Source organism: Podarcis tiliguerta (genome assembly GCF_965153285.1).
Source record: "Podarcis tiliguerta genome assembly, chromosome: 2".
Lineage (NCBI taxonomy): Eukaryota > Metazoa > Chordata > Lepidosauria > Squamata > Lacertidae > Podarcis > Podarcis tiliguerta.
In genome coordinates, this window is record NC_139535.1 from 67,524,596 (window position 1) to 67,552,162 (window position 27,567).

General features: G+C 42.9%; 1 protein-coding gene across 7 annotated transcripts in view; it reads right to left on the reverse strand.

Annotated features, from left to right (window-relative positions):
* The window catches only part of FNIP1 (folliculin interacting protein 1), an 87,523-nt gene that overhangs the window by 33,724 nt on the left and 26,232 nt on the right, over window positions 1-27,567 (reverse strand). For 4 of the 7 annotated variants that reach the window (XR_014508394.1, XR_014508395.1, XM_083428708.1 and 1 more), the window contains exons 2-5: window positions 14,521-14,647; window positions 6,245-6,388; window positions 1,038-1,138; window positions 96-170 (exon numbers count right to left, since the gene is read on the reverse strand). Coding sequence is in view for 4 of the 7 variants with exons in the window: in XM_083428708.1 (XP_083284834.1) it covers window positions 96-170; window positions 1,038-1,138; window positions 6,245-6,388; window positions 14,521-14,647 (447 nt within the window). In the remaining 3 variants the exon portion in view is untranslated. Of the gene's footprint in view, window positions 1-95; window positions 171-1,037; window positions 1,139-6,244; window positions 6,389-14,520; window positions 14,648-23,303; window positions 24,111-27,567 lie in introns of those variants that run through there. The other 3 variants (XR_014508396.1, XM_083428709.1, XM_083428710.1) reach the window with 3 other exon arrangements.

The following is a 27,567-nucleotide window of genomic DNA, read 5'->3' on the forward strand; positions in this document are numbered from 1 at the left end:
TTTTTCAGCAGCACTAAAAGGAGTTTGAGCCATACCCCACTCCCTCCCTCCCTCATACCTAAATTCCACACAGATCACACACTGATTGTACTCACGTGTTTAAACTTCCATAGATGCTGCTTCCAGTTCGAGCTGTAAAAACTTTGCTTAGCATGAGCTGCGGAGGAGAGCTGTGAAGCAAAGTTAGACAGAGTGAGCAACCAGGTGTTTTCATGGAATATACCAAAACACCTCTCTACACAACACAACGCTGGAGTGTGTTTTTGAAGTGAAAAACGGTTTTAAAATAACATGCTACAGGAGGACCACAATACTACAGAGACAAATGAGGCACCCAATTAAAGCTCAGAACGTAAATTTGTCAAAAACAGTTTTGTCAGTTTTCAGCCAAATCAGATAAATTCAACACACACTCCAGCTGCCAACTGTGAAAAATCCACCATTTTTGTTTCTGATGAAGTCTGACACAGGATGCAATCCAGTAGAATTCACCTAACATTTGAGAGGTTTAGATAAATTGCAACTGTCACACAACAGTTACAACAGTGGCTATCATTCATGTTTGCTTTTATACATCCATGTTCGTTTTTATATATCCATGTTCATTGTTTTTGGGTTCCTGTGATCTCATCTGTTAATTCTCATACACCTGGGGATCTTCTCCTTTGTTTAAGTTGTGAAAATAAAAAAGGCTATATGAATTTTCATTGTTTTCACTTTGCAATGCAAGAAGATCTTCCTCATCTTGATCAGAAGATGCATTCAGATGCCGGCAGGTGTGCACCCCAAAGTGCACAGGTGTTGAATGTGCAGCTTGTACCTTGTAAAAATCAAGGTACTTGAATTTCGTGCTTCAACATCCATGTACAAAGGACAATTCATAAAGAACAGGGGCGAGGCCTGAAAACTTGTTCTCATCTCCTTCCTCAACATGCTTTCTATATTGTTTGATTGTGTGCACAGGACTAGAGACAATTCTAATTAGCATAGCTATTTCGAGTGCTCTAAACTTCGAACTGAAGAAAGTAAAACCTTACCGGATTTGATGGATTTTTAAGGTTGAGCCTTTGTAGCTCATAGCCACAGAGCCAAACATCATCTCCCCAAGCATATTTGCATCTGAGGAACACCGGGAACCCTGAAAAAGAATAAGCCTATAATTATTATGTTGCATGCTTGATCATTTTGAGCACCAAACTGAAGCATTGTAGAAATGAAGGAAAACATCATTTTCATTTAATAATCAAATATGATAAAGGGGAAAAATGAAATGCAACATTTTTGGCAGGTTGCCTACCAAAATACTTTTAAATTTCAGTGCCAAAGTACACGGTACGTCATTCTCATTGTAGTGTATGGGAATTTTCTCCATGAGGTTTGCAAGCCAATTCAGATTGAAAACACAGCAGGGTACAACAACCCCTGCCAAAAAAAAAGCCCCAGGCCAGGATCCTGTTTGAGACTGGATTGACTGTGCTCACTATTTCTGCAAGGAAAATCTTGCACCTGGGGGAAATGATGTGATCAATATCTTGTGCAGTTTGCACTTCAGATTTAAAGAGTGGTTAGGCATTTATCACTTTGTGGTAAACGCACATGAAACCTATAATAATCTTTGTATAGATATGATTCAATTCTCCTGTATCTGCATCTTTCACCCACCCACCATTGCTGATCTTACGTTTTTGGCACCGGGTATGATCTCAGTTTGTGTACTCACCTGCTACTCATCCTGAACCAGAATATAAGCAAGTGGGGAGGGGGCGTTGAAAGATGTCCCCCTCCTCTGTTTTAGTGCCAGAGAAGGCAATTGGATTGGGGTGGAGCCTATTGGAACTGACCCTTCACTAAATGACCCCATTATTACTCTAACATACTTTTCTCCAGCCACATGTACATTTTAAAACCCGTGAAGGATTTATGCAGAATAGTGCAAAAAGATAGGACAAATGAGTTGAACACCTTAATTCACTGCATTCCATCTGACCTTAATCTTTAACTGGCAGCGTCTGCATTAAAATATTAGGGCTTGGAGTTTCACACACATTTAACACCTGACTGAAAAGCAAGTACAATTATTTGGCATCAGATAAAGGTGTCATTCCACAGGGTAATGTATACTTTCTTGATGAAACTGCTGGCACATGCACCATTTTTGGCCCCGGAATGGGGCAGAACGGGCTTACTTGTGCTCTGCCAACACATGCGATGACCCAGAAGACAACCCACACACAAACAGGGAGTTTCCTGTAAATGTTTTCAACGAGCAATGGGTCTGGTAGGATGGGGGAGTTGCTTACCAGAGGACAGTGGGTTTGAGAAAAGGCTTATCCTGCACCTGGGTTGCTTTTCCACCATATCTGAAATATACCGTATTTTTGCACCATAACACTCACTTTTTTCCTCCTAAAAAGTAAGGGGAAATGTCTGTGCGTGTTATGGAAGGAATGCCTACGGGTGGCATGCCTATGGATTTTCCTCCTCTAAAAACTATGTGCTTGTTATGGTCGAGTGCGTGTTATAGAGCGAAAAATACGGTATTCTAATTTTAAAAAATGTGGTATTCAATGAAACAAAACTGGGAGAAGAAATGGCAACTAATATCAACCACAATTCAAAGCATGCTATTCACATTTTGGAGCTGTGCTTAATTATTAAGATGACCCTGACAAAGACCTCAGTCAAAACACAGTCTTGCATGTAAATCAGTGTGAGGTCTCCAATAATATTAATGTTTAAGACTATAGCCATAGAATCTCACAGCAGCTGTTAGTTTACAAAAACCTTGAGTGGGAAAGGCTGAGCTTGGAATGTCTTTTCTGGCAGGGGAAAAAAAATCCCATACTAAACAATGATTTAATAAGTTTAGTAAAGAAAACTACCTAAACAGATGTTCATGTATAACAAAATAAAGAGGACGGAAAAATTTATCATGCAGGGAGTACTTGCAAAGGAAGACCTGTTAAGCTGACAAGTACCAACAGCAGAGATTTTGACATGCAGGATGTTGTGATTCAGGTTAAAAGCGAAATTTACATAGCATGTAGGCTTAAATGAAGTTTTAGACATTTACAAAGCCTGGTCTTGGTGATTTACTAAATTTCAAAACCATGGATGCAAGTATCCAAGTTCTTATGTCATCTGTAATTGATTTCAGCTGTTTTCCTCTGCAAGACCCAAAACCGAAATTGGTTATCTTAAGCTTAATTTATTGACTACAGCCATAGCAAGTGAACATTTTTTTCTGTGATCACATCCCATGCTAGTCCAATGAAGCAATTATGGAAGAACTACATGAGCCCATGCAACAAATTTAATGGAAGGAACCTAGTACTTCACCCATCCATCTATATCATCAGAGCAGCAGAGGTCTGCGCAGAAGCACATCACATGCTTCTGCATCACGCCTCACAAGCAATGATGCTGATCTGACTCAGCAGTGTATTTCAGAAGCTTGTCAGCAGACTGCATTGTGGATTGAGGAAAATTAGTCCCTATACTATTAGTGTGAGGCATGGGTAGGCAAACTAAGGACCAGGGGCCCAATCGCCTTCTCAATCCGGCCCACGGACGGTCCAGGAATCAGCGTGTTTTTACATGAGTAGAATGTGTCCTTTTATTTAAAATGCATCTCTGGGTAATTTGTGGGGCATAAGAATTTGTTCATTCCCCCCCCCCCCAAAATATATATAGTCCTGCCTTCCCACAAGGTCTGAGGGACAGTCGACCGGCCCCCTGCTGAAAAAGTTTGCTGACCCCTGGTGTAAGGTATGTGGAAGACGGGGCTTCATTCAACCCCCCCCCCTCCGCTTTTCAGCTGCTATGCATGGAATTCCCTCCCCCAACACAAAACAGCAGTCAAAGATGACCAAAATCTTGTACACAACCAGGTACAAGAAAAATAGCCACAATGGAAAAACTCAAATGATTACTATACAGCAACGAGATCCAACTCTAGGCAATAACAATTTGAGAACAAAATAATTCCTTGAGTCAAATGTATTATCTTATTTTAAAATGTCTGTTGTTTATAATAGGATATTGGCATGTAACATTCATGTGACATTTCTACAATGCTGAAATTCTTCACAATGTAGTTTTTATTCTCCAGGCATGAGCAGTGTGCGTAGGAGGTGGGGGGCACTGTGGCAGTGCTTGCTGGGATGGGGTGAGCAAAGTGATGATGAATTTGGGGGAGCATTCCCCGGTCTCATCACTGCCTTGCCAAATCTCTGTTCCTCACCAGAGGTGAGGGAAGAGGGCCCCACTTCTGTTCCAGGTCGCCTCACAACCTAAAGCAAATACCAAACTTTAAAATCTTAATTATCCTATTGATTAGGGGGGAAATATGATTTGTGGGAAGCAGCTCATAGCAGCTACTGAGCATCCAGTTTGGGAAGCATCATCAACTTTGCACCAGGCACCCCTTATTTCTTCATTCATGTTACCTTCAAGCAGATTCTAATTCCTCCCTCTCTCACAAAGCATTATAATGCTAAGGACATGTGACCTGCCTGTTCAAAAGTGCGTGCACAGTATGATGTCAGATAATGCTACCTGTGCTAGATTTTGTGAGGAAACCTCCCAGTATGGAACATAAACAAGCTAGCATCCTCAACTCTGGGCATCAGTACACAGTTCTCATTGCGCAAGAGCAATGTTGTTCAAAGAAACCCATGTCTCTTCCTGTCCAAACCACAGCAAAATACTCTTCCATGATGAGGAGAGAGATAAATATAAACTTCTTTCTCAGGCGCAATAACACAATATAAAAATCAGTTGCATGACCTTGTGTGTGGGTGGGTGAGCATCTGTGCAATGAAATGCAGCAACTAATGTATGCTTACTAAAGCTTGGCAGCCTAGTATTACATTACATTAAAGACGTCCCCGAGAATATGTTATGTTGGGATCAGCCACTCTAAAACAGAGAATTACTTCAGTACAAAGGGTAAAGGCTCAGCTCTATTTTAGGAAGGCTTAACAGAAAACACTTGTGATCAGTGCAAGGTGAGATGACAGAAATATACCCAGTCAGATGACTCTGGCTACACTGGTGGCCAAAACCTCCCCTCTTATATAAAGTGTAACTCAAGTTCAATGAGTGCCACTGCCATAAGCATTTTAAATTGCCAGCAAGCAAAAATTTGCAGTTGAATGTTTTAAAATTGCTTTTCAAGACATTAAAAAAAAAAAGCCCTACAGAATAAGGCTTTACAAAATAGTTAAAGGAAGCACTTTAGGATGGTAGAGGTAAAGGACCCCTGGACGGTTAAGTCCAGTCAAAGGCGACTATGAGGTTGCGGCGCTCATCTTGCTTCAGGCCGAGGGCTCTGGCGTTTGTCCACAGACAGCTTTCCGGGTCTGGTGGCCAGCATGACTAAACTGCTTCTGGCACAACATGACGGAAACCAGAGCACACGGAAATGCCATATACCTTTCCACTGCAGTGGTACCTAATTATCTACTTGCACTGGCCTGCTTTTGAACTGCTAGGTTGGCAGAAGCTGGGACAGAGCAACGGGAGCTCACCCTGTCGCAGGGATTTGAAGCAGACCGGCAAAAACTAAGTTGAGAGGGATTCCTGGTCCCATTCTGATTCTGACTCCAAGAAAACCTGTATTATTAATATTTTGGATGGAAATCTTGAGTGAACAATATTTTCACAACTCACGAGAAAGCAAAAATTTCAGCGTTAATCACAAACATCTGAAAGTAAGTGGAGGATTTTTGTCACTAGCCTGTATGAAAACTTAATCCATGCAGCACATTTCTGGAAGAAAAATTAGAAATGGGCCAACTTATTGTGGGGTGGCTGGCCACATATGTAAATCCATCCCCTGGGCCTTTGTTAGAATGGGGAACTGCATTTTCAGCTGTTTCCTGGTTAAATTGTTTCATCTTTGTTGGAGGACAAGGAGAGGAAGGGACTGATCTATACTATGACGTTTGTTTGGTACATCCTTGCCCCAGGTTTCTTAGTGGCTCATTGGCCATTGTTCTTTATGAATGACTGTCAAATAAGCCACTTGTAGGAACATTCATCCTGCTGATATTCTGATAGTTTCCTTTTGCAGTCCTACATGACAACAGCCATCTGTTTTGTTGGACAACCACCAAAGAATAGCTTCCGAGCTCACTCCCTCCACCAGGAGCCCAAGCCATTTCCTAATAAGGCAATCTTTTTAAACATGCAATACAAGTCACAATGCCAGCATGATACAGTTCAAAGGGGGACCTCTCACCTGAAATTTTGGACATTGTTCTTTTGCTTCGGAAGAGGAAGACGACGAATTAATTGAACTATCCAAAGAGGAAGAGCTGTCCCCTCCAGGTTTGAGCTGGCAACATTTCCCAACGACTTTCACCTGAGCATCGCTGCAGAGTTTCTGGTGGGGTAAAAGTTGTATTTGTTACATTGTGTTTAGTAATCCTCAAAACAGCGTTCTGAGAGTACAGCTCACCTGCATCCGGAGCATAGAAAAAGAAAACTAGCGAGATGAACACAAGCATTTTAGCATTAGTGAAAGAATGGAGATTAGAAGCTAAGCCAACCGTTTTGCAAAATAGGAATAATTTCAATAAGTCTTATCTTTTTGCTTTGGAGATAGATGTGTAATACACAAATCCAATGTCCAACACTTCATAAATCATATCACAGAACTGTAGCGGTGAAAAGGAACCCCATCTAGTTCAATCTCCTGCAATGCAGGAATCCGTGTTTATATATTTAAACATAGGAGTGAAGCTGTGCCAAAGGAAGAACGGTGTTCAAATGTGGAAAATAAAAGAGAACTCTAAATTCTAAGGGAGAATTCTGTGTTAATTCATCCTTTGTTACCTCACAGATACCAAAATGCATAATCACTTGCTCGGTGTGTATAGTTGCTGTCCTGCATGTGGCTGTGGATTCTCACTTGGTTTTCTTCAACCTGAGTTCTATAAGGGATGGGGAATTAGGCTCAGAGGATTCAGAGACAATGTTACAGTGGTGCCTCGCAAGACGAAATTAATTCGTTCTGCGAGTTTTTTCATCTTGTGAATTTTTTCGTCTTGCGAAGCACCACTGTGTATTGACGGTTTCCCATAGGAATGCATTGACGGCTTTAAAAAAAAGGTGCAAGACGTTTTCGTCTTGCGAAGCAAGCCCATAGGGAAATTCGTCTTGCGAAGCAACTCAGAAAACGAAAAACTCTTTCGTTCTGCGAGTTTTTCGTCTTGCGAGGCATTCGTCTTGCGAGGCACCACTGTACTGCTAGGTGGATCTGTAGCTGGTTGATTGAACGAACCCAAAGAGTGCTCGCTAATGGTTTCTCGACATCCTGGAAAAAAGGGACAAGTGGAGTGCCCCAGAGTTCTGTCCTGGGCCTATTGTTGTTCAGCCTCTTTATAAACAACTTGAGGAGATGCTCATCAAATCTGCAGATGACACCAAACTGGGAAGGGTAGTTAACACCGCACAAGGCAGAATCAGGATTCAAAATGACCTTAACAGATTGGAGAACTGGGTCCAAATTAACAAAATGAATTTCAATAGGGACAAATATGCAAAACCTGGGAAGGTTTCATTTTTCTTCCATATTTAAGTTTTTTTGGGGGGAGGGGGAATCCCATGAAATCAGACTGCTTTCAGAGACCCACAGGTGCAGCTATTCATCATATCATCACCTAAAATTCTCCCTGTGATATAGATTTTGCAAACACCGGAACAGAACATTTTTATAAGAATGGGGACTGCAATTGCAAAGAAATATTTTAAGGGAAAAGGGCCCCCTCACTCAGTAGCTTACATCTGGTCGTCGCCCCAGCAGTTTTCACTGAGGTTCTCCCATTGAGAGAACTATTGGCAGGTAAAGAAGTTAATATCTAAAGCAAATGTGGTGGCAGTTGTGCGCTTCCAGTTGTTGCTGGACTACAACTCCCATCATCACAGACTGCTCGCCATGCTAGCTGAGGCTGATGGGAGTTGTAGTCCAAAACCTCTGGAGAGCCACAGGGTTTCTCAGTACTGATCTTACGGCAGCCAGCCTAGCCTATGCAAAGCCAGCTAGAACTCCCTTTTCTTTTCTTATGGCTGCAGCACAAGAATTCATTTCTTCTCATAAGAACAACCTCCCATTATGAGAAGCTGATCATTAAAGAGACAATGCTGATCTCGTGCAGAGTTAGAATTGCTACTGCCTTGAATTTTTTTGGCAGACAATGGCTGAAAACATGTGAATGGCAATCATATGACTTCACTAGAAACCCGTGAACTAGAATTGCATTTTATCTCTGATAAACAACAGCGTCTTGGGCTAGGCACAGCATCATGTGATAAAACCACACCGAGTCCACAGGGTTACAACATCTTTCTCAGGCAAGTCACACTGCAGCTTTCAGCTGATGTTGAAAGTTTTCTTAATAACACTTAGTAACAAAGCATATATATATATATATATATAAAATTTTCCTCAAGCTAGCTAATCGAGTCTATGCACGAACCTCTTATAAGCTTCCTACACAGCTTTCTTCAAAGCCACAGCTGAACACAATGTCTTAAGAGTGATCATTTCCTGATTCAAACACTATGGAAGATTATACCTTTGGCCTTTACAGTAGAATGCAATGAACTTAAGGATCCCGTGGTAAAAAGAGGTCAAATGGTCACAATCTTTTGGATGCCAACTGTCAGCAGTCTGCCAGCAAGCAAATCATTTGCAAAATGCAGAACGCAGACAAATTTTAAGACGTGCAATTTTAGAACCCAGCATATGCTGAAGAGTAACCTGCCGGACACCTAGGTCAAATATCTGAGGTGTCCCTGCTCCTGTGTGAGGTTTTTTTCCTCTGGATTTGAATGTCAATGAAATACAAGATGTAACAAGCCACCAGATATTATGCAACAAAGGGAACTGGTCGACTTGTGTTCCCGGCATAGCTCAAGTCGTGCTTCCAACATTGTAAAAGAGATTACAGAATAAGTGCAGCGCATAAAAGAACTTTGGAATCCCTGTCCCCAAGAAGAGCATGCATGTGCCATAAATAAACCCCGCAGGCACTGTCCTGCTAGCACCATCTGCCGTGCCCATTGAAGCAGCAGCACAAGGAGGCTTGCTGGCGATTCCATTTCTACACAGCTGGGAACTCTAACTCTGCTTAGCTCTGCTGTTTGACCTCAAGGCTCTCCTCTGAGGCAATGCTTTTTGATGGCGAGACCCTGTCCTTGTGGACTTTCAGCAGCCAAAGAGGTCAATGGCAGTGGCTATTCTTTGTTCTCCAGAAACAGAAACCTTAGCAGTCTTGGTTTCAGCAGGTCGCCTAAAGGTAAAGGACTCAGCCAGCATATCCCATTTCTGATCCTATTAGTAATTTAGTGTTTGGTGTACAGTGTTCACAACCATAACTGCAAAGCATCCGATTAATCTGCTTAAAATTATGGCCTACGACTCAGTGCTTAGGGTTACAGAGTGTTCAACATGTTCAAACTCTGTTAAGTGTTGCCTCATCCAAAGGCTACTGTCAGAGACAGCTTGAAGTCAACACTTCTCTACTACATCTCAGTAGTTTTCCCCTCTGTTTTAGATCATAGAATCATAGAGTTGGAAGAGACCACAAGGGCCATCGAGTCCAACCCCCTGCCAAGCAGGAAACACCATCAGAGCACTCCTGACATATGGTTGTCAAGCCTCTGCTTAAAGACCTCCAAAGAAGGAGACTCCACCACACTCCTTGGCAGCAAATTCCACTGTCAAACAGCTCTTACTGTCAGGAAGTTCTTCCTAATGTTTAGGTGGAATCTTCTTTCTTGTAGTTTGGATCCATTGCTCCGTGTCCGCTTCTCTGGAGCAGCAGAAAACAACCTTTCTCCTCCCTTTTCTTCCTTCCCATGCCTAACCTTACTATCTGGATCAAGTCCCCCTTCTAGAATATCTCTAAGCATCCGCTAAGCATTCCCACTGTTGCTATCCAATAACAAATGTCAGCCCATTGGCACTTTCTACTACAAGCTTGCTGTAACCTATCACCTTGCTGTAGGCCCATCTTTCTTCCATTAACATCTCCAGCTTAAGGTTCTTGGCACGGAAGGCTGATTAACCCTCTGCATACCAGCAACAGTCATGGCCCAAGTTGCTGCAAATAACTCCCTCTCACACACAAACACCACAATTGTCAAACACATAGTGCATATAAGCTCCCCCTATCACACATGCAGCACACAACACACCCTTGTCACAAATGCAGACTACACACAAATACAGCCACACGGTTCTTTCTCTCACACACTCACTCACTCACACACACCAGACACGTACCACATTCATCCCCATCACAGTGTTAGGCTTGCTATAGAGAGGACAATATGGAGGACAAAAGCCACACCTGGGCTTTGGCAGCCAATCCTTGAACAGCAGAGACAGCAATTTTCCTCTGCATCACAGTGCCAGGGTGAAGGGAACCTCACCTCCAACCTACTGAAGAGGTAGAGAGGAAGACGGGGGCTGGAGGGCCACATAAAACAGCTTGGCAGCCTACCATGCCCTCTGGACCACCCCTGCCCTAGACCATGGCATGACCTCTGACTTGTGCCCCGAATATGGACTTGGGCCACTCATTAATGATATATTTTATTCATTTATTCAATTTACCCCCCACCTTTCGCTGATTCGTGATTAAGCATAAAACACACACAAGAAATCAAAATGTTCAGTAACATAAAACAGCTTTTTGTTTTGCTGTTGTGTTTGTAAGCTGCCTTGAGAGTTTGCAGACAGAAAGGAGGAATATAAATGGCAAATTTAAACTCATTTTTACTTATGTCTGGACTGCTAAACTCATTTTTTTCCCCTTTTGCCTGGAGGATGATAACGTAGGTGGGTTTGAGTCTGCTTCTGGTAACTGTTTATGAATTACAGCCAAAAAGGCAAAACAAAACAAAAGGCAGTAACACTTTCCTGAGACAAAGATAGACAAATACAAACCAGATTTACCCAGACCTGTAAAATACATGCATCTAACAGAAGGCAGGAGTTTTAATTTCATAATGTTCATTTTTAAAGTAGCAGTTTATAAATAAATGGTTTATTAATGATTGATAGGTTGCCTAAGAATGTTTCTGACATGCATAATTCATTGCCTTGATGTTGGATGGGCTGACTTCAATCTTTCAAGGTTAAAGCCCCCAAACCATGAATCTCTGTGGTCTAATGTTGTATCTTAAATGTAAAAAACAAAAATACCTGTTCAGGGTCTCTTGATAATAAAGCACAACTGATGAGTGTTTAGTTATCCTGTCTAGCCTCCCAAACTCCTTAATGGTGCCACCACTCTTCCTTCAAATTCCTTCCCAAAACCAACCTTTTCCGTGAAAGCTTTGCACATGTATCTGAAAGTATCACATATTCCTTCCTTATTTAACTCCACTTTTCCTTCTCTTCTGCTGCTCTCCTGTGTTGAAAATTAGTTTGTAAGCACTTCGGGGGCAGGGATTATTGTACTCTGTTCACTAATGTCACTGAATAAATGAATGATGCTCTTGCTGCTGCTACTACTGACAACACCATTCATGCTTAAGACTGTAAGAGCCTTGCTAGATGGATCAGACTAAGGTTCACGTTGTCCAGCATTCTTGACAGGAATTCCAGCAACCAGACTGGATAGCTCAGATGGTTAGAGTATGGTGCTGATATTGCCAAGGCTGCAGGTTTGATCCTTGTAAGGGACAGTTGCATATTCCTGCATTGCAGGGGGTCGGATTAGATGATTTTCAGGGTCCCTTCCAACTCTACAATTCTATGATTCTATGAACCAGCAGGTAGTCACCTGGAGACTGGCCAATGTTCAGGGATGCTTGGAGTTGTAGTCCAGCAAAATCTTGAGGGCACCAGTTTGGGAGGAGGCTGACCAGGATGGCAGAGATATTGTAACTCTGTGTCTAAGCAATTCACAGCGCAGGCCCTAGAAAGTCAGGTGTAGCCACTCCAGATGAAATTAGAAGCCGTTCTTGATCATACGTCTATGTAAATCTTTGTGATCTTAAGAGATATTTTCATTCTGCGCATATGGAACTGCCTTTTGAAACATGCCAACATTTAAAAGGTACAGCGCATGCTTTGACTGCGACAGTAGTGTTCTTTTCAGCAGAACTGTTTGTTATCAAGAAGTGTTGACAGGCAATATGTTGCAGGTCTAACTTTCTTTTGCCTGGCCTTCTCCTGAGGCCATGTGTCCCTCTGAGCAAGAAATTTCACTCCAGCAGGAGTGGGGAAGAGGACATAGCCCTCTCGTGTGTGTCTGTGGGCGGGCAAACCCTACACAAATACATGCTCTGAAAATCAGCTGATTCTCCACCCGTTATGGTGGACAGCTTTGTTCAAGTCCAAACCTTCCATGTTCCTAAGCCAACAAAGCCGACACTCTACTGGAGAAGGCCAGGAGCTATAAATCACGCTGAGACATGTGGGGGTCAACAGGCAGAAGGCATTGAATTCTAAAACGCAGCTAACAGATGCTCTTTTCACAGTGAGAAAACGTCTGTCCCACACAGTGTTTTCTTGCAAAGGGCAAAAGTGCCGTGGGATGCAGCTAGCACTTTGTGTATGCCGTCAAGTGAAGGAGTCATTTGCCACTTTGCTAAGAGATGAAATGTAACAACTTCACTGTCTATAAAGAGATAATGTCTCTGCTTCGGAAATGTACTCTGCAGTTACTTACAGGTAAAAGGGCTCAGTATGTGGCTAACACTTATTTTAAGGCCCGGGGCCTTGCGTGTGAAGAGATGCCATCATTGTAATCCTCAGTAATAATAATAATAATTTATTATTTCTACCCCGCCCATCTGGCTGAGTTTCCCCAGCCACTCTGGGCGGCTTTCAACAGAATATTAAAATACAATAGTCCATTAAACATTAAAAGCTTCCATAACAGGGCTGCCTTCAGGTGTCTTCTAAAAGTCTGGTAGTTGTTCTTCTCCTTGACATCTGGTGGGAGGGCGTTCCACAGGGCAGGTGCCACTACTGAGAAGTCCCTCTGCCTGGTTCCCTGTAACTTGGCTTCTCGCAGCGAGGGAACTGCCAGAAGGCCCTCGGCACTGGACCCCAGTGTCCGGGCAGAAGGGTGGGGGTGGAGACACTCCTCCAGGTATGCTTGTGAGATAGTACAGTACATTTCCACACTTCTTTAGTACCCCACTTAAAAGTTTTTTCTTTCTTTAAAAGATCGATCAATACATCCAAGTAATAGATTCAATATTTCCCAAGCTGATGAGACAGGGGAGGTGGGGTAATCAAATAATGGGTGGGGAGAAGATTGGAGGAGAGACAGAATCCGGTTCACACTTAACACTAAGCCAAACCATGGCTGAGCTTGAACACATGTATGGGTTCCCACGTGACCATACCTGCTTCACTCTTCCTCCAGTCCGGCTGCTGCTGAGTTGGTGTGAGCTAAGCCCTAGTTTGGCTTAGCATTATGTCCACACCCAGGCTCATGGTTCATCTTCCTCAGGAAAACAAGGAGTTGTAGGCCACAAAACAAACCATAGCTACAGTTTGTGATTTGACTGGGGGCAAGATAAACAATGGGTCAAGGTTCAGATGCAATGCTAAGCCAAACCATGGCTTAGCTCACAGTAGTGTGGCGGTGGCAGGACCAAAGCAGCCACAATCTTCTCTTTGGGAGGCTGCATATTTGCTTGTTCATGTTAAGGCTCAGGTGCACAATAAGTTTTTTAGCCTGGTAGACCAGATCTTTATCTCTACAAGCTCCATGAACCAAGTGTGCAGGCCACACCTTTCCCTGCCTCCTGCCTGATATCACATATGATGTCAGGGGTAAGGCAGGCAGGTGTGGTTTGGGGAAAACAGCATTGTGAGGAAAATTGGGCCCACAGTCTGGAAGTTCCCCCGGACCAGTGCTAAGCCGCAACTTTTGCTAAGCATTATGGGAAAACTGGGTCGATGCATAACCCTCAAGCATGCAAGTGTCCTATTAATCGTCTATACAGCAGTGCTGGGGTACCTGTGCCCTGCCAGATGTTAGAGGACTCCCATCAGCCCCACCCAGCCAATGGTCAGGGATCATGGGAGCTGTAGTCCAACAGCACCTGAAAGATCACAGGTTCTTCTCTGTTGTTCTACAGTACACCTGATTCACCCTCACTGGGATTATTTTCAAACTTTATTAAATTCTGGCTTGCCAGAAGACGAGTAAGGGAATAAATAGAGAAGGCATTTTCACCATCTAGGCTGTTCCTAAAACTACAGGAAAAGGAGAGATCCTATGAGAGGAAATATGATAAAACAAAGGGCTAGGTTAAAAAGAGGAGACTGCTGTAACAGTAAAGCAATTAGAAGGAACAGCTGAAGCACGAATGCACTGCAAACACAACCTCTTTTTAAACATAGCATTTTAAATATCTCTCTTCAAAGCATGACTACTGATGCAAATAATTTATTGTTGAAGCCTGCATGAATTAAATTTGCATTGCATTGGGGGGGGGGTGAGGGGAAAAGGCATTCATACTAGTGTGAATATTGCTCACCGAGACAGATGCATCTTCAGTTCTCCTCTTAGCACTGGAGTCAAATAAAACATTTCGCCCTCTTCTTTCACAGTCCTGGTACACAATTAGTCGGATCTGACTTGGATCAAACTCCGGCAAAGGCCAGCTTTAATAGGGAGGAAAAGTGAGAGAGAGTTTCTTATCTCTGTGGCTTTTACAACAGAGTTTATTAAAAGACGTTTCACTGACTTTATTAAGGGGTAACAACAGGTTAACAACAATATACATAAAATGCAAATTTAATTTGTGTAAATATATATCAACAGAGAAACCTCTTCATCCAACTTGCACAGTGGTATAAATAAATGGGTGTAACTCGACTGGGAACATTAATCTTTGCTACAACATTTTCTTTAAAAAAAAATCAAAGGTACTTCTAATCCTAGTCAATACACAATGCAGAGTATGATTACAATGTTTGCATTAAAAAGCACCTAGTATAACGCCACTATTATTAGTGGAAAGGGAGATACCAGATGAGAACAATGCAATGTTTATGGGGAAGAAAGCTACAGGAGGCTTTGGCTTGTCTCTGGATTTTTATAGTTTATACCATCCCACAAAGAATTCATCATGATCATGGGATTGCCATGGCTAATCAGTTCCTGTTTCATAGACATCTGAGATATCATTTTATCACCACATTTATAAGAGCACAAAGGCCACTGAAATCATCTCCTGCACCTATAAAAAGGAGGGGGGAAATACTCTTCCTGGGACTGGAATATTAGATGCTTAAAAAAAAAAAACTTTGGTCGGCTCCTGTGCGCTGTGCTAAACCGGTGCAGAGCAGAGCGGGGACTGCCTTCCGTGACGCTGGCCAGCTTCCCATTGGCTGTAGGAAGCTCCTGCAGCCAATGGGAAGCTGCACGCGCCTCCTCCGCGCCAGAAGGAGCGCCAGAAATAGCGTTTGCGCTTGTGTGTGTGCATGAGCACTCCGGCCCACAGCGGTGTCTGCAGGACCATGAACCAGTCCAAGCCACAAAAGCTTTGCCAGCCCCTGGTCCAGATCAAACACAAAACCAGGGGTGGGGAAGCCTTTTAGGGCACTGGAGCAGATGGTTCTCTCCTGTACTTACAGGCCAAGGTTGCTGAGTGTCAGCTACCTGACGTCACAATACCAGGTGACCTTTTTTGCCTGCAGGGGTCTTCAGAAACCCCTTCTTCATGCAGTGCTTTGAAAGGGGCTTGGCAGGCACTGCCCATCAGTTGATCAGTGGTGTTTGTGAACACCCTTTTGGCTGAGCCAGGCTTTCATCTACAGGGGAGCCACAGGGGCAGTCCCAATGCCGCCTACATGATGGGGGTGCAAACTCTGCAACTCCTCAACATTGGCCTCAAATACTGAAATTGTCAGAGAGAACAAATGAAAGCAAATCTGAGATAAGCCTGGAAAACTTTTTAAACAAATAAAATGTATGTTTAGATTCTCGCCTAAACTATAATCCCTGATATATCCAAAGTGGCCCAAACGCTCTTATATATCCGTACTTAAAGTTAGCTCGGTATTTCATGCAGTGCTTAAAGTCACCTGCATAGATGTGGCATTTCTGCATTTAAACCCATATTGTTTTCATCTTGCAATTGTTATTTAACCAACAACTCTACACCAGCCCTCCCCAAACAAATCCTTTCATTTACCTAATTTGCAATAAGCCCACCACCCCTTTCTTTAAGACATGGTTTCCATTTAGTAGTATTTTGACATCTGACTCTTGACAGCTGCCTGGCAAGGAAGAGCAGAAAGTGTTCCAGATCTTTAGGGAAGTCTGCTTATAAAAAGCTCCAAGAGCAGATTACGTGCTAAGAGGAGAGTGAGCTAAATATATATATATTAAAAACCCTGCCGCATTCATCAACATTTGATCAAGGTAAAATGAACCTGTTTACTCCTCCGTCTGAGCACATGCTATTTTAACTATCCTTGAAAGGCTTTGGTGTGTCTCATAAATTACATTTCATGATTGACCCAGCTAACTATTATCAGTGTTACATAACATGTCTTCCAAAAAATATTCCTTGGCAGCTGGGATTGAGAGAAAGTGGAGAAGACGAGCTCAGGGAACAGATTCAGTGCAACAATCAATAAGACACAGGCACATTGAATCCACACATTTATCCTTCCAAGAGCCAACCATATATTTTTCCAGATATAAGACGTGTGAAAAAGATTTTGCATGAATCATAGAATTGTGGCGTTGGAAGCAATCACAAGGGTCATCTAGTCCAGAGTTCCCCAAACGTGGGTCTTAAGCTGTTTTTGGACTACAACTCCCATCACCCCTAGCTAGCAGGACCGGTGGTCAGGGATGATGTAGTCCAAAAACAGCTGGAGACCCAAGTTGGGAAACTCTGAATTGTATAGTCCAACCCTCTGCAATGCAGGAATTTCAACTAGCTCACACATGACAGATGGCCATCCAACCTCTGCTTAAAAACTAAGAAAGGAGAATCCACAACTTCTCATGGGAGTCTGTTCCACTGTCAAAGCTGTTCACAGGACTTCTAGTGCAAGAAACCTGCAGGGCAGCAGGTCGGGGGAGGCTCTTGTAGAGAATCAGGCACCATTTTGTGCATGATGGCTAGGCTATTAACTGCTACTACTGTGTTGTGTGGCTTGGATTTCTTTTATGGGTAAGATGAAGAAAAGGGCTTGAATGGGCCATTGGACTAGACCAGTGTTGTTGTTTTTTCAGGGGGGGGGGGGGGAGAATCAAAATGAATTATACATTCTGAGTGAACTTCAATGAATTTTGACTCCTAATGAGCTGTTTATACTGTTTGGATCTAAAAACAATGGATCCACCCAAGAAAATATATCACTGTATCCAGTACCTATACAAATTGTCACATTATTTCATACATCTGGAGGGAGGTATACTTTATTATTACTTTGAACACCCAAGATATGAGATACGGCAAAACACTTTACGGCTGCCCAGAATCTGATGCTTCTGGGTACCTTAAGGATGGTTTGCTTTGTAGGAAATACTTAGTGTAGGAAGTACTTAGTCTACTTTGCAAATGTGTAATATCTAGGTTTTGAATTGCTTAACAAATAGGTTGGTGTTTTGCCAGCCCTACCTCAACACACTGTTGTTGCCCATAGGCTGAGATCGTAACAGTGATCGGGAGGTACAATAAACAGAGGAGGGGCTGAATGTATGTAATTAGGTGTAAGATAATAACCAGAAAATGAGTGTAAAGGATTACATTGGAAGAAGTAAATAAAAACAAAAGGCCCTAGATTTTCTCTCCCTTGGTTGCAGGCAGTAAGGCATTTTGGAATGACTTAAGTTGTGTTCAGGACACTGTACACCATGCATTTTAAATAGCTGTGGGGAAACATCCTGTTCATGCCTAAGCATCTTCCACAATCAGCTGAGGACCAGATGTGACCTTGATCTTTGACTGTTCAGTATTACAAATGAAGTGGTTGATTGGTCGTACAGGCTCCATAAAGAAATCAGGAATGGCTGCCAATTAGCTGCTGAGCTAAGTTTAGGGTGCTGGTTTTGGTAAATAAAGCCCTATGCAGCTTGGGGCCAGGATAGCTGAAAGATCGTCTCACCCCTTATTTGCGTGGCAAGGACCCAGACCCCAAGCTTCCCCAGAATAAATCCACGAAAACAAGGATATTGAGTTAATGGGATAAATAAGGCCACAACTTTATTGGTTAAAGAAGTGAGCGGTATTGGCTTAGGCAAGACTATAACCTGACTCCTGCATGCCCCAGGAAGTCTCTTTAAAGGGTTAGTCACTGGAAGGGGGGAGCTCTCTGATGTACATCAAATGACCCCCCCCCCCAGGGTCACTGTTAGGGCTGTGTCTTGGCCCTAGCCCATGCCCAGCCTTCGGACAGGAACCACACCCCCGGATCCCTTTAACGGGATACCCTTACCATGGAAGGGCAGGCGGAGGCAACAACCTCCCCTCCCATAAAGGCTTACCCAATGCCTAACTGCCAATCGAGCCAAAGGCTCGCCGCCAACACCCTCACACCTGCAACCAACACTTAATGCCCTCCTCGATATCGGCCAGCCAATAATCATTGCCCATGCCAGAAAGGTGAACGGCATCATCACGAAACAGGGCCTCCTGGGCCGGGGACCCTGCTGACGTGGGCGGCTTACTTCTGCCCACTCCAGGGTCACTATGGAGACCCGGTTCCCGCTCGCAAAGCAGCCCCTCCCTAATGGGGAGCTGACATATCCAATCACTGCACTCTGAAGGTGAGGGTCTTTTATCAGGAGTTCCATCCTGCCTAATTTAGGAATCAAGCCTTTAGCTTTGTGACGTTGACTTTGACATCCCTTGAATATTAGGCAGCTGTCTCTGTTGTCTTTTCTGCACCTACCAAAGACTTTTTCTTTCAACAAGCCTTTTAAGTTAAGCTCTTTCTGAGTCTGCATCTATAATGGAACTGTTTTAAAGGTGTTTTAGATTTTCTTTTATTTTTTATCACTTTTTTGCCGCCATGGACTCCTTTAGGAGGAGGAGGAGGAGTGGGATAGAAATTTATTCAATAAAAATAAATGACTAAATCTGTCTAGGATACAACCATGCTTCTGAACAGGCATGCATTAGATCACACTGTTAATGATCTTTTACAATAGTCTTATTTCAAGATAAATATCACTTTCACATTAAGCACAATTTAAGAAGGATGTTGATAAGGTGGAACGTTTGCAGAGAAGGGCAACCAAGATGATCAAGGGTCTGGAAACCAAACCTTATGAGGAACAGTTGAGGGAGTTGGGTATGTTTAGCCTGGATAAAAGGAGACTGAGAGGAGATATGATAGCTGTCTTCAAATATCTAAAGGGCTGCCACATGGAAGATGGTGCAAGCTTGTTTTCTCCTGCTCTGAAGGGTAGGACCTGAACCAATTGATTCAAGTTAAAAGAAATGAGATTCCGACTAAACTTCAGGAAGAACCTTCTGACAGTAAAAGCTGTTCCAAGCTGGAACAGACTCCCTTGGGAGGTTACGGACTCTCCTTCCTTGGAGGTTTTTAAGCAGAGGTTAGATTGCCATCTGTCATGGCTACTTTGGTTGAGATTCCTGCATTGCAGGGGGTTGGACTAGATGACCCTCAGGGTCCCTCCCAACTCCACAATTCTATGACTCTATTATTCTAACTGAAGTCTATGACATCTGGAGGTTGGGAAAGGCTGTTCCAAAAAATAAAAATAATAAAAAATTAAAACTATCAAACCACTATTAACCACTATTCCTATCTTAACTAAAGTTATGAAAACTGCCAGGTGATGAATCACTTTAAACTATTTTTAAAGGACATCTACGCAAATGATATTTATAGTTTATGCCATCTTATCTGTTCTGCATGCCTTTCGTGTTAGCACCTTTCTGGAATGTTGATAGGGAAAAGCACACTGGAATAGGAACCTGCTCCATTTGTCTGGTACCCTTGCCCCTCTGACTCTTTCCAACAGTCACCAAAGCTGTTCGCCTCAATGGAAAGTATAAGTGTCATAATGCATCTAAGCACCTAGTACTGTTTAACAAGGGAAACATCCAATCCACTTGCTAACCAATGATCAAATTACACTTCGGCTTATAGTATTTATCATTTGGATTATATTGATGTAGGTGCAATGATTTACACTGCATAGGAAACCAGCGAGCATTAATTAGGCTACTGTTAGGATGATCTTTGGGTTGGAATTAGGAACACTGTAGATTTTTACACGTTAATATAATGTGGGGGGCGGTGGTTTAGGATTAGAAATTACACATTTGTTAATGGTCATTTGTAGAATTTGTGACTGAAAGTATGGCAATACTGAGGTTGAGGTGGGAATAATACAGGCATAGGCAAACTCGGCCATCCAGATGTTTTGGGACTACAACTCCCATCATCCCTAGTTAACAGGACCAGTGGTCAGGGATGGGGGAGTTGTAGTCCCAAAACATCTGGAGGGCTGAGTTTGCCTGTGCCTGGAATAATACAACACTATAGCATCTGGAAGAGTTGAATATCACAGGGACTGCTAAATTATCGGTTAGAACCCAACAGTGGATTATGAGACCTGTGGAGTGAACACTTCCTCCTATGAAGGAGGGGAGAGGAATAAACAGTGACAAAGCTCACCATCAATAACAGCAAGCCAGTAGTTACTAACAAAGGTTTATGTTGTTTAAATCCAACTTCTCTCAAAAGGACTTAAATTGTGCACAGGATTGTAGCATTGCTAATGGATTTGTAGCACCCAGCATTGACAATGCCACTACAGCGTGTGATGCAATGGTTAGAGCTGTCAGACTAGGACCTTGGAGGTCAGGGTTCAAATCCTCACTCACCATGTACATCACTGGGTGACATTAGGCCACTCACTGCCTCTCAGCCTAACCCACCTCACAGGGTTATTGTGGGGATAAAATAGGGGGGTGCATGCCAGCCACCTTGATAGCATTTGAGGAACAGTGGAATATAAATGTGGTTTATAGAAAGTGAGATATAAGTAAGACCTATGTAGTTGGTTGCGTTGAAATGCTGAGGCAGCAAGAATCAGGACCTGCAGGCCACAATCTGCTCACCAAGGTTAAGTACCCTGCCCCTATATGGTTTGCTACCGTGTGCCCATATTCTGGGCTCTGAACTGGGAAAAATAGTTCCTATTTGCCTGGGAGAATCGGTGGACAAAGAAAGGTTAAGCCTTCAGTTGTCCCTCTAACTAATCTTCCCCTGCAAGTTCCAATCTACTTCTGCATTGCTATTATCTTGTCAAATGTGGCTTTGTGTTCCATGTTTGCCAAGATAACACAAAGTTGGGGCGACTGTTATACAGCGTTAGAATCCAAAGCAGACTTGGAATAAAGTCAGCTGGTGGCATTTGATCCTCATCTGAAACTCTTACAGTCACAGTGCCTGCTGGTTAAGACCTCTCCCACTTGATTGTCATTACTCTGTAACAATCATCTAGGAAGGAAACATTAGCCAGCACAATAATTTCTATATGGAGTCTCACGATGTCTGGGAAGCCTCCCAAATTTAGCGAGACCCGACTGCTTTTCAACAGTCTTTTCTCGCCTCCAAGTGAGGAGGATGTGACTCCCTCCAGCACCACAAAGACTCCCAAGCTGAGAGAGCTGTCGCAGGGGGCATGTGTCCCCTTTCTCCTGAGGTGGAACTAGGCCTGGATCAAAGTTGCAAAGCCAGTGGCTAACTTTAGCGCCCATAGAAAGGTCTGGTTAATTGTGGGGGAAATACTGAGTTAGGGGAAGAGAATGAAAATCAGTGGCAAAACCTGGTTGCTAGGAATCCTGCTTCACTTCTTGAAGACTTTTTTAAAGGCTAGAAATGAATTTGTCTTATTCCAAAGTTCAGATTGGCTTGTAAAATGCTTGATTATTTTATGTAGGGCAGAGGTGATGATGGGGAAGGACAAAACTCCTGTCTCTGCCGGGATACAGGCCACTCTTGCATTCCACATGTATAAATCTAAAGTTACGAATGTGGTACCATCTTTTCCAACTAATGTTTAATATTACACAAGCTTATTACACTTGTGCCTTTTAGGGTGCAAGTGTAAAATCTGGTCTGTTGGACTTGCCCATTAGCTTAGGAACAATTTGTAAAGACAGATGCACAAGTTATGGTCAAAGAAGCCTGGACTATGCGTATACTATTTCACTGCCACATGGAAAGAAATAATGCATTCTGCAATAAGAACAGCAATAAAACCCAGATCTTATTTGCTGCCTCTAGACACTCCTCTACCTTAACTTCTGGCTGTTCTCTACATGGCTGATTGCAAATGAAACTAACTTCAGTTTATTTTCATATGTATCTCCCACCTGTTAGTCCCTATTTTATTTTTGATAATTTGATTCAAAGTCAGATCTCTATTCAGGTTTTTTGCATCCCTACTAAGGGATCCAAGTCTTTTTTCTCCCTTGCTCTGAGGTTAAATTTTCCATAGCCAGGTCTTCCTCTTCCCTGTTTTTCAAAGCAATATAACAGCTCTTGATAGGTATAATTAAATCATATATTGATGCTCTGACAATTCTACTGCTTTAATATTAAATGTAAAAACTTGCCGGGGGGGGGGGGCATTATCCAACCAAAGTTAAGTACTTTTTAAGTTTCATTAATTTCAAATGGGAAAGTGAACCATGTGCTTCAATGCCTCATAGTCAAATTAATAGGATTTAAACAGGTTTAACTTGGAGTAGAACAGGTCTTAGAAATTCAGATGGTGAGATGTGTGTGTTGCGGAGCTGTTTTTAAAAAAGATACCATCAAAAAAGCACCTGTCCCAATTTCTATGAGCTTTACGCAGATAAACTTTCACCAGTTGATTATTTTAGGAAATAATCCTTATTACGGAGGAAGTCCCACCTAAACAAGATTAATCCACCAGGGTTACAACCACTAGTGTTCCAGGCACCGTTTCATAATAATAATAATAATTTATTATTTATACCCCACCCATCTGGCTGGGCCTCCCCAGCCACTCTGGGCGGCTTCCATAGAAACCAAAAATACAGTAAAATATCACACGTTAAAAACTTCCCTGAACATAATCTTTCACTACAACACAACACAAGATGCCTTAGGAAAAACAACAGATTATATACATTCATTTTAAAATAGTGGTGTAGTACAGAGCTATCCCCTCCCAAAGAGCATAATTATTTCTACAGTATAAAATAGGACAACTTCAAATTTATACACATATTTATTTAGCAAGTCTGCCACTGAAAAGAATGCCCAGATCATAGTATTTATTTCATACCTGGGAAGCATCTTTCTCCCTTAAGCAAGCTCCACTTTTCGGAATCTCTATAAACTCCTGTTAGGAGGACCAGCTGCCAACCCAGGTTAATAATAGAAATGAACCACATTCATCCAGAACCACAAGACTGTCAGGTGACAGACCGAGAGGACTGAATTTAACTGAAACAAAAGATGTTCCATGCTGTAGCACGAAAAGGAGAGGCGGCGGCGGGGGGGACGGGACACGAGGATGAGGAGGGCAGCCTTAATCTTAAAAGGCAGGATTACAAAAAGAGAGAAGGGGAAAACCCTTGAAGAAAAGAAACAGGTCCCCGAAGCAGAATCCGCGCGTTTGCCCAAGGATCCACATATGAACGCTGCCTTATAGTTTCATAACCGGGACCCCGACTTTCCATTCTGTTGATCAGTCCAGAATTTTACTACAGCAAAAACAGCCTGTTTTTTCCAGCTCCTTTGTTTCCTCGGGGGTATTACTGCAGAGGACAGAAGATCAATCTAATTCATCAGCGAGCTAAGTGCCCCCTTGGCAGCCAATGCAGACTGTACATGCCAGTTTAATCTATCCTCCTCCTTTGGCGAAACCGATATGGGTTGAGCCTCATGACCAGGGTCTCCTGGCAGCTGCGGCTGCAATTCCGCACCTCCGTGGTCCACGCTTGTCAGAAATTCAGACTGATTGAAGGGAGAAAGACAACAAAGCAGCCTCCTCTCTCGCGACCTCCCTCCTTTCCCCTCCTCTCATTTTCTACATTCCTTGGAGCTGCAGGATGCCTGTGTTCAACCCTCGCTGACAAGCTCAGCCAGATGAGTGGAAAAGCAAGCCCTAATAGCCATCATGTGACCCGGAGCTGTCAGTATATGCCACCTGGATCTGCAATGAGCTTGCCAGCCAATCCCGGCTCTGCCTTAGATACATGCATGCAGATTTCACCATGAAAATAAGGCCATTAACCCATGTGGGGCTCTTGTTTGGGTGTCTGATTTATTATTTAGCACGAGTGGGGAAACTCTGCTTCTGATTATGCCTTCTTCTTCAAAGCTCTGGCACAAACCAGTGCAGCATGCCAGAAAATTTCAATTTAAAGATTTATTATTTTTCTCTCCCATGAAATCTTCACCCTCCGGCCCTCCCCAGACTGGATCTTCTATAGGAACAAAGGAGGCACTGTTTGCTCTCTAACGGCTCATTAATATTACAAGTGAAACCCCAGAAACTGCCACACACACACACACACACACACACACAATTGGATAGCAATGTACAGCTATAGACCCATTTAGAAATTGTGCCCAGCTTCCTTGCTGTAAACAAGGTTTCATAACTCCTCTTGGGGCAAAACACAAAGATACAGGGAGGGCTGTTCTAGGAATGAAAAGCAAATCTTTTAGGCTTTGACTTAAAATCTTGGATGGAAGGAAAAGCGCAAGCCATGGGGTCCTGTGTGCTTGGCACTACAATCCAACACACGCCTGTCTACAAAGAAGTAAGTCCTATTGAGTTCAATGGGGTTCACTCCCAATTAAGTAGGTGCATATGGGATTGCAGCCCCAAAGGTGGTATAGCCTATCTTTCCCAACCCTCCTTCACATTTCTTTAACTATGTATAATTTCAAGAGACAACATGAAAAGGGTAACATGAGTAAAAGTAGTAATTCAGGATTGCTGGTTTTTTAAAGCTTGAAACGAGAGATTGTCAACAAATCTTTATCTTTCAAAGAAAAATATAATTACATTGTCAGAAGAAAAATCAACCATATGCTTTAATATAAATTGCCTCCTTAAAACACCCCAAAAATATTTGTAAACATCTAATGGGGGTAATTAAAGACATAATTAATCTGACATACGTTTTCGGAAATATATTTATCCAATAGGGTTAAAATACAATAAATCAGAGGAAAAAAATTTAAAAAATGTTAAATGGCCATTTCCACCTCAAAAAGGTATTCTGTAAAATGTCAATATTTTCTGAGAGAAGCCCTCCTTAACTTTTACACATTATGGGACGGAATTTCCCAGGAGTCTAACACATTTTTAATTCACTTCACCAGTAGTTTTCCATCTGAGAACTCTGTGTGTATTTGCATTATGCCATTGATGGAGTCCTGAAGTCTTAAGATTCCACTTCAAGGGATTTCCTAACTCCTTTCGTGAATTCCACTGAAGAACAGCAAGTGCCTGCAGAGAAGCCACATGGCCCAGGCTCCAAAGAACCATGTGATTAGTTTCTCACACAGAACTGGGGTTTGGGCATATCAAATAGCTCTCCCCACCATGCCATATGCCAAAGCGCTATTTGTTTGCGTCAGAGTTTTTATACTCTACCCTTCCTCCAGACTGGAGCACAGGCAAGCACGCCGCCTTGCTCCCACAATTGAGGGGGTCAGGGTTGCGTGACGTAAGCACACTGTGCGCACACACCGTGGGGCATGCTGACATCAAGCACACATGCTACAGGGCGTGCTAACATGTTGTGTGCACACTCCGCATCTTGAGCACGTGACATAAGCATGTCCCGCAGTGTGTGCACACAGCTGCCACAGAAGTTTGGGGAAACCCGGCCCGCTCCTTAAAATTTTTGGGGAAGGCCTTGGCTCCCTGTTTCCCCCACCCCCCGATGGCGCCTATGAGCACAGGGCAGATTACAACACAACATACAATATAGGTTGCGTTCCATCAACCTTCTTTGGTTTCACTAATTTTTCCTTCCTTGATAATTTCCAAGTGTTATGTGATCTTTCACATAACGTAAAAACCACTTCTGGAAAACTAGTGGAAGTTTAGTGCTCATTTCCATGTTATTTGCTTCCCCTCTCTCTTTCTTCAACCCTGTTAACCAGGAAAATGGAGGGGATTTGCTGTGTAATTTCACATGCCAAAAATTGGGGTGGTATTCCAGCATACAGTCCTTTCCTGCCATTTAAAATTTAGCAAAATATGGCAGTATATTGACCACAAAGCCACAACACAACAAGTAAAAAGGTAAAGGGAACCCTGACCATTAGGTCCAGTCATGACCGACTCTGGGGTTGCGGCACTCATCTCGCTTTATTGGCCGAGGGAGCCAGCGTACAGCTTCCGGGTCATGTGGCCAGCATGACTAAGCCGCTTCTGGCGAACCAGAGCAGCGCACGGAAACGCCGTTTACCTTCCCACTGGAGTGGTACCTATTTATCTACTTGCACTTTGACGTGCTTTTGAACTGCTAGGTTGGCAGGAGCAGGGACGGAGCAACGGGAGCTCACCCCGTTGCGGGGATTTGAACTGCCGACCTTCTGATTGGCAAGTCCTAGGCTCTGTGGTTTAACCCACAGCACCACGCGTGTCCCATAATACAATGCAAAAGAAACGACAGAATCTGGGATAGATGTGCTAGCACTATAACCTGGAAAACAAACACAAGAATTTCCACAGCTGAATGCACCCATAAACAGCAATATAGAATGAAACAGAATAAAATTGTGCATCTATTATTATTATTATTATTATTATTATTATTATTATTATTATTATTTTAAAAGCAACACTAAGCCTAAGCTCCAGACAGCATCAACATAATCAGGTTTTTAAAAAAGACACCTGGACGAATACAATTTCGCCTGTCATGTAAATCTAGGCCACATTCCCACCATACATTTAAAGCACTATGAATTGTAGAATAGAAAGGGACTGTGAGGGTCATCAAACCCGTCCCTCTGCAATGCCGGAATCTTTTGCCCGACATGGGGCTTGAGCTCACAACCCTGAAATTAAGAGTGTAGTGGTCTATGGACTATGCTATCAATGATACCACTTTGAACAGTTATGGCTCCCCCAAACGACTTCTGAGAGCTTTAGTTTGTAAAGGATGCTCAGAGCTGTTAGGAGCCCCAGTTCCCCTCACAGAACTACAGCTCCCAGAGTTCTCTGGCCTGACTCAGCAAAGCTCATTCTTAACAGGCACAATGCTGCCAAAGGTTAGAAATGTTTAATTCCCAATGAAATCAGTGGCACACAGAAGTGTTTAACTTTGGCTGCATTCTGTTAGGAAGGAAAACAAGCACAGCCTATATTCAGCGACACCCTAATTGCTAAAACGAAAGCCATGTTATCTGTGAGCATGTATCTTGCCCTCAAAAGACTAATGATGTCAAAAGTGACCTTTTCTCCAGGGAGCAATGTAATGGTGAGACGTTACTGAGCCCAGTGCATTATGTAAATATTTATTTACAGGCGTAAGTTTCCATATTACCTCACTTTGACACGCATAGACATAAAAGAG